The 14,258-nt window shown below is 41.1% G+C and overlaps 1 protein-coding gene across 3 annotated transcripts in view; it reads right to left on the reverse strand.

The window, feature by feature from the left end:
• LOC109110472 (E3 ubiquitin-protein ligase rnf213-alpha-like) overlaps positions 1–14,258 on the reverse strand; it is a 112,016-nt gene that overhangs the window by 40,161 nt on the left and 57,597 nt on the right. For all 3 annotated transcript variants that reach the window (XM_042732020.1, XM_042732015.1, XM_042732024.1), the window contains exons 26-47: positions 14,040–14,195; positions 10,336–13,941; positions 10,110–10,234; positions 9,928–10,023; positions 9,715–9,836; positions 9,502–9,633; positions 9,362–9,420; positions 9,095–9,248; positions 8,864–8,999; positions 8,559–8,750; positions 7,951–8,078; positions 7,612–7,769; positions 7,293–7,502; positions 7,009–7,196; positions 6,488–6,608; positions 6,303–6,403; positions 5,937–6,103; positions 5,743–5,848; positions 5,544–5,658; positions 1,286–1,493; positions 427–623; positions 222–344 (exon numbers count right to left, since the gene is read on the reverse strand). In XM_042732020.1, coding sequence (XP_042587954.1) covers positions 222–344; positions 427–623; positions 1,286–1,493; positions 5,544–5,658; positions 5,743–5,848; positions 5,937–6,103; positions 6,303–6,403; positions 6,488–6,608; positions 7,009–7,196; positions 7,293–7,502; positions 7,612–7,769; positions 7,951–8,078; positions 8,559–8,750; positions 8,864–8,999; positions 9,095–9,248; positions 9,362–9,420; positions 9,502–9,633; positions 9,715–9,836; positions 9,928–10,023; positions 10,110–10,234; positions 10,336–13,941; positions 14,040–14,195 — 6,600 coding nt within the window. The remainder of the gene's footprint in view (positions 1–221; positions 345–426; positions 624–1,285; positions 1,494–5,543; positions 5,659–5,742; positions 5,849–5,936; positions 6,104–6,302; positions 6,404–6,487; positions 6,609–7,008; positions 7,197–7,292; positions 7,503–7,611; positions 7,770–7,950; positions 8,079–8,558; positions 8,751–8,863; positions 9,000–9,094; positions 9,249–9,361; positions 9,421–9,501; positions 9,634–9,714; positions 9,837–9,927; positions 10,024–10,109; positions 10,235–10,335; positions 13,942–14,039; positions 14,196–14,258) is intronic.

The raw sequence follows: 14,258 nt of genomic DNA on the forward strand, positions 1-14,258 counted from the left end.
TCCACATAGACACAACAGCTCTGTTCCAAAACCTAGTCTCGCCACTAATACAACACCCAAACCCAACTAGAACTGCACAAGTGACATAAACTCTGCTGATGGTCACTGTCATACAGATACATTCTGGCCTATGTGGCTCTCTATGTTTTGGGACTTACATAGTGTGTGTGTGTGTGTGTGTGTGTGTGTGTGTGTGTGTGTGTGTGTGTGTATATCAATACCTCAATGGCTTCCTGTATTCCATTCATGTTGCAATCTAGCATGGCTTTGGCCACTGCATCCCTAACAGTTTTGTAGTCCAGTCCACATGCTAGATAGTGGTCAATCTGGCTGTCATCATGATTCTGAGAGAAACAAATTTAGCAGTTAAAGCACAAATACTTGTCACTCATGTCAGCATTATGAGGTAAATCAACTAAAACCCACCAACTCAAGAATCTCCTGAGGAAAGAGCCACCTGAACCCTTCCTGTGGCAGAAGTTTCTGGACATATTCAATCCCATGAAGAGTGCAGATCTTTCTGATGAGGTAAACCCTGTACCAGTCATTCCTGCTCTGGCAGCATAGATCAACCACACTGTTCAAAAATGCTGAGGTAACAGATGAAGGATCGTCCTGTGCATCTAAACCATGAGATACATGATCAATATCAAACGTAAACCTTCAAACATTATACACTGCTTTCTCAGTTTCCGTTAACACTAAGTGCTCTAGTCTTTCATGGCAAGTGATAAGCTTTTGTTATTCTTTGTTGAATTTATTAACTTGCCCAGGTCATATTTCATTGATGGTGGGAAATGCATTTAATTGTCATTAAAATAGTTTTACTATGCAAAATATCTTAATGGTCCTGGAATATGCTTCAGCTATTTCATGCACAATAAACAGTATTTTTGGGTGAAATGTAACTTGACATTTTTGTGTAACTTTTATCTTTCAAAAGATAAAACCTTTTATACAACAGTTAGTTCTGGCTCTCGAATCGGATTGGCTGAGAGATCTTTCTAGCCATTGAGATATCAGGTCTTCTGGAATATGCTGCTGGCTCTGATATCTCTATAGTTGTTAAACATGAGATATAATTCGGTTTGGTTAAATCTCAAGGGCAGCCTTTGGTCCCATTAATCTATTATTTTTTAAAGAGCAAATAGTTTTGCTGAGGGCAAAATCTCATAACTTTATATTTTTATATAACTTCAGTGTTGTATCAGAGTGCTTCCTTTGAAATCATGGTCTTAAATCATGTCAGCCTCCTGCTAGAAAAAATGAACACTAAAACCTTTACCTGCACTAGTCACTCTGTTAACTAGCAGGTCAGCAGCCACTTCCAGACACAGTCGAACTCTGGCCATGCGCTGGAGGTGCTCTATAGGTGCAGTGTGTGCAGACACAGAATCAGAGTGAAGGAACTCCAGCAGAAAGTGTGTTTCCTCCTGCAAACAGGTCTGCTGCTCTGCCACTGAGTGCCATTGTGTCCGGTCGTACATCGAGTCCTGCAGACACAGTAGGAACTTACTGCACAATTAACCAAGCTTTAAATATATACAGTACCATATATGTGTTCATATATTCAATACCATTTCTTAAGGAATTAAACATTGAAAACAAAAACATTTTATTAATTAGTAAATACTAATCAATAATAATAATGCATTTACTTCAGAACTTAATTTATCTTTACATTTTTACATCTTTAAGCATAAACCTAAAAAAAAAAAAAAAACAAACAAATAGATAAAATTATGCACAAAAAATTTGAAGTGCAGGAGGGGGGGAGAGGGGTATTGATGGAGGTGTTAACGGTTGTGTAGAGAGATGATCAGAATGGGTGTGGGGTGTTTCAAATCTACAATAAAACTCATTCAGGTCATTAGCAAGTCGTTGATTAGCCTCAGTGCAGGAGGATGGTGTCTTGTAATTAGTGATGGCTCTCAGTCCACTCCACACTGAAGTTGAGTCGTTGGAAGTAAACTGGTCTTCCAACTTTTTAGTGTAGGTCTTTTTAGCCGCTCTAATCTCTTTGTTCAGTGTGTTCCTGGCCTGATTATACAAGACTCTGTCCCCATTTGTGTAGGCATCCTCTTTGGCCTGACGAAGATGTCTGAGTTTTGCTGTAAACCATAGCTTATCGTTGTTGAATGTTAAATAAGTCCTGGTAGGAATACATATATCCTCACAAAAACTAATATAGGATGTTACGGTCTCTGTGAGTTCGTCCAGATCGGTGGTAGCAGCTTCAAAAACACTCCAATCAGTGAGATCAAAACAAGCTTGTAAATCCTGCTCTGCTTCGTTGGTCCATTCCTTTACAGTCTTTACTACAGGTTTAGCAGATTTAAGTTTCTGCCTGTAGGTTGGTATAAGATGAACCAGACAGTGATCAGAGAGTCCCAAAGCTGCTCGTGGAACAGAGTGATATGCATCCTTTATTGTGGTGTAACAGTGATCCAATATATTACTGTCTCTTGTGCTATCTGTATTTTGGCAGTTCACGGGAGAGATTGGCTTTATTAAAGTCCCCAAGAATGATTAAAACAGAGTCCGGGTGTTGTTGTTCTGTCTCTGTGATCTGATCAGCGAGTATCTGTAAAGCCAGGCTTACGTGCGCTTTCGGAGGGATGTAAACACTCACCAGAATGAACGAGTGAAACTCCGGCGGCGAATAGAACGGCTTGCAGTTGACAAAAAGCACTTCTAGATCTGAACAGCACATCTTCTTTAACACAGTTACATCTGTGCACCACCGTTCATTGATATAAAAGCATGTAACGCCGCCGCGCGATTTCCTGTTGATTCTGTTTTTAGAACTCTGATCTGTTCTAAACAGCTGAAAGCCCGGCAGATGGAGCGCGCTGTCCGGTATGGCGTCATTGAGCCAGGTTTCCGTGAAACACAGAGCAGCAGAGTGTGAGAAATCCTTATTTGTCCGGGAAAGCAGAAGGATTTCGTCTGTTTTGTTGGGTAGAGAGCGGAGATTTGCCAGATGGATGCTAGGCAACGGCGTTCGAAATCCGCGCTTGTGTGGCTCTAACGTCTGTCGTCATGAAGTCATTTGAAAAACTGGTTCTGGCTTATCTGAAGGACATCACTGGACCCTTACTGGACCCCCTGCAGTTTGCTTACCGAGCAAACAGGTCCATGGATGATGCAATCAACATGGGATTGCACTTCATCCTGCAACATCTGGACAAAACAGGGACTTATGTGAGGATCCTGTTTGTGGACTTTAGTTCGGCTTTCAACACCATCATCCCAACAGCCCTCCAGACCAAACTGACCCAGCTCTCTGTTCCTAGCTCTATCTGTCAGTGTATCACTAGCTTTCTGACAGATAGGCAACAGCTAGTGAGACTGGGGAAATTCATGTCCAACAGCTGCTCCACCAACACTGGTGCCCCTCAGGGATGTGTTCTCTCCCCAATGCTCTTCTCCTACACCAACGACTGCACCTCTAAAGACCCCTCTGTCAAGCTCCTGAAGTTTGCAGACGACACTACAGTCATCGGCCTCGTCCAGGACGGTGACGAGTCTGCTTACAGACAAGAGGTTGAGCAGCTGGCTGTCTGGTGCAGTCTTAACAACCTGGAGCTGAACACTCTCAAAACAGTGGAGATGATCGTGGACTTCAGAAGAAACCCCCCTGCACTCCCCCCACTCACCATCATAGACAGCACTGTGGCTGCAGTGGAGTCATTCAGATTCCTGGGAACCATCATCTCTCAGGACTCATCATCTAGTGATTCAAGGCCAGTTCCTGGCCCTAACCAGTCGGGAAACTAGTTCCTACCGGGCTTCAGAGCCACAGTTTGGTAGGGGTATGCAGGGCTCCCATGTTTTTTTTTGGATCAGTGTCTCATTTAATCTTCTCATGCCCACACCTTGTTGTTATTATTGGGGGTGTCTCAGTACCCTGTTTGATCGATACTGGGTCCATGGTATCGACTATTACAGAAAGCTGTTTAAGGTCACAGTTTGATCTATGGGGCCAGGATCGTTTGCGGTCATGCCACTGGTTGCAGCTCAGAACAGCCAATGAACTTGAAATCCCTTACATTGGGTACACTGAATTAGAAGTTGAACTGTGTGGTCAAGTGGTATCCGAGTGTGGAAGATTGATGGTTGATACTCCAGTCCGACAATGCTATAGGCGGATCCCACCTTCCGAATATGAGTTGGTTAAGATTTATATTGGCCAGCTCTTGGACACGCAAGTGATCTGGGAGAGTTGCAGTCCCTATACTTCCCTAGTAATCCTAGTTAAGAAGGACGGTAGCCTGTGCATGTGTGTAGAATATTGTGAGCTTAACTCTAAGACTTGGAAAGATGCATTTACGCTGCCTCGAATTGAGGAGACATTATATTCTTTAACAGGGGCTTGCTGGTTCACTTCTTTAGATCTGGCCAGCTGGTACAGTCATGTCCCTGTTGCTGAATCTGATCATCACAAAACTGTTTTTGTACACCTTTTTGGCTGTTTGAATGGAATTGCTTGCCCTTCAGCCTGAGCAATGCACCAACTACTTTCCAATGCTTGATGGAGTGGCTCTTTGGTGACAAGCGCCATCAGTCTGTCTTATTATCTTGACGACGTGATTGTTTTCTCCTCGTCCGTGCAACAACACCTGCAGAGGCTAAGGATGGTGCTTAGACGCCTACGAGCCGCAGGCCTCAAGGTCAAGTTGGAGGAGTGTGCATTTTTTAGGAAAGAGGTGCGGTATTTAGGTCACCTAATATCATCCCAGGGAGTAGCTACGGACCCTAGTAAGGTTGAGGCCATAACTCAGTTTTGTTATTTGTCATTTGTTGTGTTTTGAATAAATTGTATAAAACATAGGCTGACCTATTTATGGACAGAAATTGTAAAAACATAGGTCTGATTCCTAGGTCAGCCATGACAAATCTGTGTGCTTTGTGTACTTTATGTACATGTGGCTCCCGGCTTCATTTCCGGGGTGGGATAGTCAATATTTAGTAACCAAGCACTCAGTTGTGCCACAGATATATAGCCTATTGACTTGAATTTATGAACTGTAACATACTGTCTGTCATACCTAAACATGTCAAAATAAATGCTGTATTATTTTGCTTGTTAAATTGTTATATGTAGTATGCATTAGAATTTACAGCTATAAGCATGTGTGTGTGACCATAATTAATGCGGAAGCATATCAGTAAGCATGGCCTCCCATGTCTCCCAAATTTGTAAGTAGCTTTTTTAGTCCATTTTAAATTCTTATTTTGGCAGCTCTGAAATGGGTCAAATCACTTTTTGCTGAAATATCCACAACATTAACAACAAATAAAAGCACACAGTTTATCTGTTGATCAGATGTGTGTGAAAGTTGCATTTGTAACTGTAGAAAGAGTGGACTCTCGTTTTTTGTTTCGTTTCAGAATTCCCGTCCACAAAGGCAGAGGCCCTCTCAGTCAAGATGGCACAGGGCCTCACATGTAAAGTTTTATCATCAAAAATATTTAATAATTGGAAACTGCTAAAAATAAGCTGTACAACATGGCTAATGAACTTGAGTCGATATACGCACCTCTAAACAATTTATGTACAAGGAATAGAGCTCAGTTTTATCAGTCTCCTCAATGATGTTGCTTTGCTCAACTTCTGTCAGATGCTGCTGAAGATAGTGCTTCACATCATCAAAGCTGAAAGAGGGTAAGACAAAAACTATTATATCCATAACTGTGTAAGAAGTCTTTGGTGTGAGCTGTCAGAAGCCCAGAGCTCACCTGTACTTTAGCAAGAGTTTCAGCACCACTGAACGCACCACTGGATTTTTATCCACAGAGTCATCAAAGGGAGAAAGAGCCTTAGTCAGGAACCTGCGGTCTTGCCCTGAGAGGAAGAGGAACAACATTCTGTTCATTTATTCATTCTAATCCAAATCTAGACCTCCACACATTTATTTCATAGACAGACATACCTTCAATCTGAGGGAGCGAGCAGGACTCTACCATCAGGAGGGACAACAGATGGTGGATGATGTCCTCACTGGGAGGAGTGCTGTCCTTGAAGCACATGGTGGACACCAGATCAATGAAGAAAGCATTGCATCGCTTTCTGAACAATGCATTTTGACTGAAGAAACCCCTAAAGACCAAAACAAGCACATAATCTTTTAGACTGATAGAGACTTAGACAAGTAAACAAAGGGGCAGACTCAAAGTGTCCTGCGGGTCTCCCGTGCACAATGGACAAAGCTGATTGCCAAACCTGAGGACAAATCACCAATATTCAATAGTAGCCTCTTACTAAACCCTAAGAAAGTATAAGTAATAACAAGTCATACCTTAAAATGCTCTGAGATGCTTCATCTTTGCAAGCTTTGAGTATGGTGATCACTGCCTCAAACGGCTGCTTCTTTTTGAGGTCTGAGTCCTTCTCTAGGAACTTTAGCAAAGAGATGAGTATTGATAAGCAGAAATAAAATTGTTTAAGAAACTATTTTCAAGTAAGGACTGAAAGCTGACTCACTTGTGCTAGGCGTTGAGTGTGTTTGAGAACCAGTGGCCTGAGGTTTAAATGCACATCCTCGACACCCAGCAGCATGTGCTCCACAAACAAGGCCAAAGAGTATATGCGACGCCAACCACGTCTAAATTAAAGAACATTTATTTAGATGACCTGCTTCTTTATTAACTAAACTGTAAATAATCATATCAATGCAATACAATCTAAAGCGCTGATTCTCTACCAGGGAAAATGGACTTTTAAGTGTATTTATAGGCTGTGATTAGGAGAGTCAATTAACCTATTAAAATCAAAATTGTTGTAGACAATGGGGGGAGTTGGAATCCAAAAGGCTGATAACCACTGATTTACAGTATCTAAAGAGGTATAGAGCTAACAATTCCAACACAAAGAGACTGAATAATGGCTTCTTTTCCTGAGCTGAATGTGTTATCATGTAGGAATGTATCACAACATACAAAAAAATACAACATGTACAAATAACGTTTCTCATAGGACATTATATTTTAGAACTCATAACTCACTGGATGTGGGTGACAATCTGTTTGCTTCTCTCTCCATAGTGGCGTAGGCTCTCCTCACAGCAGACCAGCTCAACTGGCACCTGTAGCTTTTTAACACGTCTAAGCCAGGCCAGACTTTGAACATCTTCATCTAGAGACTGGGGCTCCAGGCATTCAATACAGGCCACCGCAGCATACACATCTAACACCTGTGAAACAGAAAGACTGTCAGAGAGGAGTAACCAAAGTAAACATGCACAACTGTAATTCATATTATGCAAACAAAAAAAGGTGCAAGCACTTACCAGTTCTGTTCCCTCTCTGGCACTTGTGTTATCTAGAAGCAACTGAGCAATCTGAGGCTCTATACTGATCATCCTGTAGAGGTTCTGTATTCGGATCTTGAAGTGATGGTAGGCAGCATGAACCCATGGCAGAGAAATGACTTCATTCTCATGTACTTCCAGACTACCTCTAAGCTCATTTACACCACAAGTAAGGGCTTCACATAAGAGCTAAATATTAAAAACAGATATATAAACATATCAACACATGAACAAGTATATGTGCTTGGATGTGCAAATGATGTATAGAAATTTATCTCTGAAAGAGACTGACTCTCACCTCGAGATTCACCACTGATGCTACCTTCATGGTCATGGAGATGAAATCCTGGAGATACCTGTGGAAAAACTCCATCTGCATCTCTTGGGTTGCTTCAGAGATGTACCTGCCCAAGGGGATATTCCAAAAAAACTTTTCAAAATGCTCGAGAGAGTGTCCTGTTGAAAGAAATGCATGGACATTTATTGTTTATGTTTTCCCTAGAACTGTAAAACAAGACAAAACAACCTATAATAACTGTCACAAGTCACAAGAGAACAAACCACACTGATTTAAGTGTGACTGCTCAAACAATAACAGCAACAACAAACAGCAAGGATAGCAGTGAAGTAAATATACCTTCTTGCTGAAAAGCATGTACCCAGAGTTCCTCTAGATAATCTTTAATTCTCCAGCTGAAGGGCATGGTGCAACCAACATCGCTGTCAACTGCAATGTAGTTCTGAACCAAGATCGTCTTCTCTGAGCTGTTAAAGACCAAATGTTCCTTTTTTTAGTTACAACATTTAGGTAGCTAGCCATAAAGAGGCTGACTCTAACTAACTTGCTCAGAAGAATTCTGTTTTCAACTACTGCTCTGAAATGACAGCAGTTGACCTGAAAGAAAAAGCTATCTAGCTCTGCAATGCAGATTTGCCTTGCATTGTGAACTGCTGTCTGACACGTTGTGGAATAAAACAAAATCAAGCTTGTATACATGTAGTTAAATTAAATTAAATTAAATTAAATTTATGCATTTAGCAGACGCTTTTATCCAAAGCGACTTACAGTGCATTCAGGCTATCAATTTTTACCTATCATGTGTTCCCATGGAATCGAACCCCCAACCTTGCGCTTCGGAACGCAATGCTCTACCACTTGAGCTACAGGAGCACTAGTTAGGTGCATTATTGTATTTTGGGCCCAAAAGCTTACACAATTCATCTTGAAATCAAATAATTACACACTTGTTGTCCAGTCTTGTGTAAGGAACATGCAGTAACTTGACATCTCCAAATATCTCCAGCCACAATTTCCTCAAGGATTCATCAGAGTTTCTATCCAGCAAGAGGTCTAGATTGCAGTCACGGTCAATAATTGAAAAAAGTTGTGCCAAAAACGGAGTTACTACTGCTTGAATTCGTCTCCAAAGGGCATGTCTAAAATATAGAACAAATACTGAAAGTAGAGTTTTCAAAGTATAGGGTATAGTTTCACAAAGATGTACAATTCAAGACCTCTATGCACTTTACACCTACTCTCATTCACTTACCTAAAAGTCCCCCCCTCTTGCAATGCATCAATATTAAGTGCCTCCTTGGAGACCCAGCTCTTGGCAGAGATTGTGCTTTCATCGTGAGCCATCAGTAGAGAATGAAGTCGCTTCTTTAAAGCTTTGATAAATTCAGCTGGTAACATAAATGTGTAAATTTCAGTGACCACATATAAGTTGGCTAATCAAGGCTATAAAAAAAAGTCTAACAGAAAGAGTGATAAGCCTCACCTTGTAGAGTGTCATTGTCATCCAAGAGCATTAGCAGAGTCTCTACTCTCTTGGTGCTGCGGGTGCCTGCCTCTGGCTGATCTCTTAGCATGCCAACTGCACTCTGAACACAGCTACGAACCAGCACATTGGTGTCTAAAACATTCTCCCAGCCCTATAGAGCACAAGAAACAGAACTACACTTTGAAGCTTACTAAACTCAACAGGGTGACAATAGTATCAACAATACACTGAAAATATATTGCTGTTGTTGATGTTGTGACCCACAGCACTCTCTTCTATTTCCATCTTCTCTTCTTCTGTATGCATGTCTTCATCCTCCATAGCTGTAAGCAACCAAAATGAGAAAAAATTGAGAATTCTGATCACTCCTTTAAAGACATATTCTGATAATAAACCATCATCACCTCCAGGCTCATCTGCTTTCTCAGCTTTCTGTTCAAACAACTGGCTGATGGTCAGACACTGCAAGGCTTTTATATCAGAGATAATGTCTTTCGATGTTCTCAGGTCATCAACGTGGACTGACCTCCAAGGGCCTAAATAAAGGAGTATTTATTGAGATTTTGTCTAACACAAACATAATGTTGGTCAGTAATGCAAATAATTAGTTGTCTTACCACCATGAAAGCCAACATAGGAAGTTCCACCATCCATTCTGGGTAGCTTAGTGATGAAATACACAAAAATCTTTCCATTGGACTCTTTGCTGAGTTTGTTGATTTCACTGAGAGAAGAATAGCTGGAAATATATCAAATTATGCTGATTTCATTAGATTTAACAAGTAAACAATTGAACAAGTAAATTGGGCCACTAAACACATTTGACTCACTTTGCAGATGCAATGAAATTTAGGCTTTGGGAGCTTTCATCAAAATTGGTTTGGATGATAAGTATCTTGTCTCCAGTGGTGTTTTCCAAATAATTCCTGCACACAGAAAATTTAATTTAATTTAATTAATAATAAATATGCTTTTGTTGTAGTGATATGATGTGATGTTTTGAGCACAATACCTGATCTTCTTTAGGAATGAGTTTTCTGTGTCAAACTGCTGTAGTGAGAGGAGCTCAATGTTTTGAACTATGTTCTGTAGCTGTTCAGTGTCTGTTGCAGTCAGAAGCCTTGAGAATGTAGTTACCTACAGGATTAAAAAAAGATAGCAAGAAACAACTTTGTGCACTAAACTTGCAAAAATACAAACGGAAAATACTCAAAATATTTCAAATACAATATATTTACCTCGGTGAAGAAGGCATGGCTAGGCCCTGCTTGCTGTATTTGAGAAAGGATGAAGTCAGCAAGTGAGCTATGCTTCTGGTTTTCAAAGTACACCCTTGACAAGTGCTCAGTTTCTACTTTGGAGAAGGAAGTGCAGTCTAGCCTAACCACTGCATCTGGTGTAGCACAGTTCAAAAGGATCAATTTAGCCTCATCTAAAATCCCTTTCAGCGAACCTGAAATCTGCCCTTTGTGCTGCTCTGTGACTTGCAGGACAACAGAGGCACAGGTGTCTGAGTGGAAGCCAATGAAAGCATCAGCTGGACGGTAGTGGCATGCTTGGGGAGCAATTGAGTAATTGCTTTTAGCTGTAATAAAGCTTTCAACCCACTGCTCAAGCTTCTGAACAAGGTCCTTTTGCTCACTCTTTAGTATGGTATTGATATCAAGATAATGTTTCTCCAACCTGTTGATCAGTGGAATGGGAAACTGCTTGTACACAACATCCTTCTCTTCAATGACAATGAGCCTGAAATCTCTGTGCACTCTGCATTTGACTCTGTGAGTTCCAAGCCCCAAATCCACATATTTCTGACCTCCAAGCCAAACATAATATTGGTTGAGAGCATCATACAAGCTCTCGTACAAGTTCTGCAAGTTCAGAAGAACAATGGTTTGACCAGTTTCCATACAAATCTTGACACGGTTAATGTTGCGGCATATCTGAGTATACTCCTGGTCTTTTGGAAAGCTTGAACCAAAAATAATCTCTGGCTGACACTGGTCTGAAAAAAACATTTGTTGAAGAATTAGAAGGGCTGCATAGTTTTTGGTCAGAACCAGCAGGTATCTGCATTCCTCATCTTGATCAATGGCTGTGATGTTCTCTCTTACAAGCTCAAAGGGACTGATATTCTCAAGTTTGGGATTGATATTTAGTCTGCTGGTGAAAACTGTGACAGCATCCACATTATCCTTCCCACTGAAGTTCCTCAGCACAGCTTTCACAATCTGTTCGGCACTAGGCTTCTGATCAGTAGCTTTGGCTACAGCAAACATCATTTTTATCAAGCTGTAATAGTCTCGCAAACCAAAGAAACCTCTGCCTTGTTCGTTACAGATGTTCAGGTAAGCCTGGGCAAAAGGCTGAAAGTAATCTCTCACCCTCTCAAGGATCATGGGATCTGAGGAACATATTCCTTCAGCAGTCTCTATCAATTCCTTTTCATCAGGATCACCACGAGAAACAAATATCCCTCTATTCATCTTGGCTGGATCCAAAGCCCAGTTTGAGATACCGATGAATCCAACCTTCTTGTGCGGTACTGGCTGGTCATCTATGCATCCCTCTTCCAACAAAGGATGTAAAGTTTTCAGGGGCATTTTCTGGGAATCTTCAGCCAAGCCTATCTCATCTAGCACTACCACTGAGACATACTCCTTTAGATTCTTTCCTTCCTGAAAACGGGCAGACTGCTTGAATGTATTAATGATCCCATCTGGTGTAGAATGAGGACTGCACTGGAAGGAAACAAGATGAATTTGCTTTAGCTTTTTAAACAAATCCGAATGAGCTGCTTGTCCTTGCATGCCATCTGCAACTAGAGTTTTTGACAAAGACTTAGAGCTTCCAGGTTTTCCAACCAAAAAGAGAGGTATTCGCAGTTCAATGCAAATAACCATCATGAAGACATTTTCCTTTAAAGCGTTGTTTCGGGCAATGGTTTCACCCAATGGAACTCCACTCAGGAAAAGATCCTGAATAAATGAGATCTCCTGCATCACTTTCATTGGACTGTATTCTGGAAGGCATCTGCAAATTTCTTTTATGTATTTCTCTTTGTCCTCCAAGCAGGCATGGTAACATACACCAACAGCCATAAGTATTGACCATAGAACTGGGTTTCTTTTATTAGTGTCTTTCGGCTGTTGCTCATTTCTCTGTGTTCTCTGAATACTCTCAAACTGGTCAAGCTCTGAGAGTAACATTGAGTGGTTTATGTAGAACCAGCCAAAAACTTGCATGCAACGCTCTACATCCCTCAGACTCACAAAACTACATTCATCCCGTCTTGTTCGCATATACATCTGTGAGGCTGACAGAACATCTGTGATGGTTGTAATGTATTTGCAATCAATAGAATTGGTTTGAACGACTCTTTCGACTATTTGCTTGATGTACATTTTCTCAGTATGGTCATTGAGCTGTCCAAAGTCCCAAACTAGCGGAATCATGCTAGGTGGCAAAGCATGCACTCTGTACACAAGCTGGCGAAGTGGGATGGATCCGAGTTTTTCATCTGTTTCCTCAGCACGAACTCTGTATCCCAAACCAGCGGACTCCAATCTCTCGATCATTACATCTGTGTGTTTCCTGTATGGGTTGCAAGCAGCAATGATTTGCAAGCCAGTGTTGATTGTCAAATCCTGTCCTTTAGCAGTGTTGTCACAGAGGATTTCCTTAATGCTGCCAATGGCTTCTGTTGTGTTTGCTTCATCATAAAACAACACAGAGTCAAAGCCATGATCCTTCTTGTTTCTTAACGCCATGTCCTCTGCTTCTCTCACTTTGGTGTAAATCATGTCTGAGCTTGTCCCTCCATGAACCTTTACTAGTTTCATGTTGTCAGAGGAAACTACACCTCTGTGCATCTCGCAAAGGAATTTGATTAGCCTGGTCTTCCCACATCCTGTCTCACCCATGATTATTACGGGAATCCCGCAGCGGAAGCGCATGTGAATTGCCAGCATTTTCAACATGTTGTCTGTGGTGAGCTCATATGTTTCATCTGGGTCAGTAGGAGACTGTATTCCCAACACCCTGGAAAGTCTCTCAATTTTCTCACGTCTTGGGAGCTGGTCAAAATCAATATTAAAAGGAACTCCCTGTAGTTTAAGGCCCTCATAGAGCTCTCTGGTCATGATGTTCTTCTTGATCACTCTGTTTGTTGATGGATCAATAGCATCAATCTTTTTCTGAGCATTTGGCTGAAGATGAAAGCCAATGAATGTCATAGACACATGGTCATTGTTGAAGAAAATATATGGATGTGGTTCTGACTCCCATCGTTTTCTTATCCTAAAGGGAGCCAGTTCCTCTTCATTGGCAGAAGAAAAGACACTTTGCAGTCTTCCCGGACTCTGGTCAGACATGCTAAGTGAAGGAGTGGCAAAATCCTTTGCCATGAGAATCATGAAATCAACAACAAATTTTTTAAATCCAAACAAAATGTCCCCTGTGATAGAAACATCACAGAAAACGGAGTTCTCACAATCTCTAAGTTGTAAATTCAGGAACCAAGCAAAATTCCGCAACTCTGCCCAAGAAGGGTCTACAATGCCGCAGTACAGAAACAATATCTGCAGGCATTTGACATGAGTACCCTCAGTTCCTCGGTACTTAAAGGAATCCAAATTGTCACCATTGTGGAAACGTTGCAGGTACTGATAAGGTCGTTGGTAGGCCTCACTTCGGAACTCTTGGTCATCCATGAGGGGATCATCACCCTTACTTTCTTTAAATGATGGATCTTCCTGAATTCTCATTTCTAACTCAAAGACCTCTTTAGGTGGACGGCAGTAAACACCCGGAAACACATCCAAGAAAGAAGATGGGACTTTTGCACCCTGCCATGAAAAGTCAAATGAATTCTTGAGACATTTTTCTAAATAATAACAAAAAGTTTTAAAAGATTTAATAAAATAATTGCTATCAATTTACTTACAGCTTTTCTGTCACTTTGTGATGTGCTGCCATCTGGTCTTAGAATCTCAATTACATACAAGTGCTTATTACTGCTTTTCCACACGTTTCCTTGTAAGTCCATGAGGTATCCAAGGATCAATAGCCTGAACAGAAATTCGTGAAGTCCTCTCTTCACCTATAAGTATATAAATAATACTGAAATTCTGAAAAAAATAAATAAACCTAATACATACACTCA

The sequence above is a fragment of the Cyprinus carpio genome, chromosome A3 (genome assembly GCF_018340385.1).
Source record: "Cyprinus carpio isolate SPL01 chromosome A3, ASM1834038v1, whole genome shotgun sequence".
Classification (NCBI taxonomy): Eukaryota; Metazoa; Chordata; class Actinopteri; order Cypriniformes; family Cyprinidae; genus Cyprinus; species Cyprinus carpio.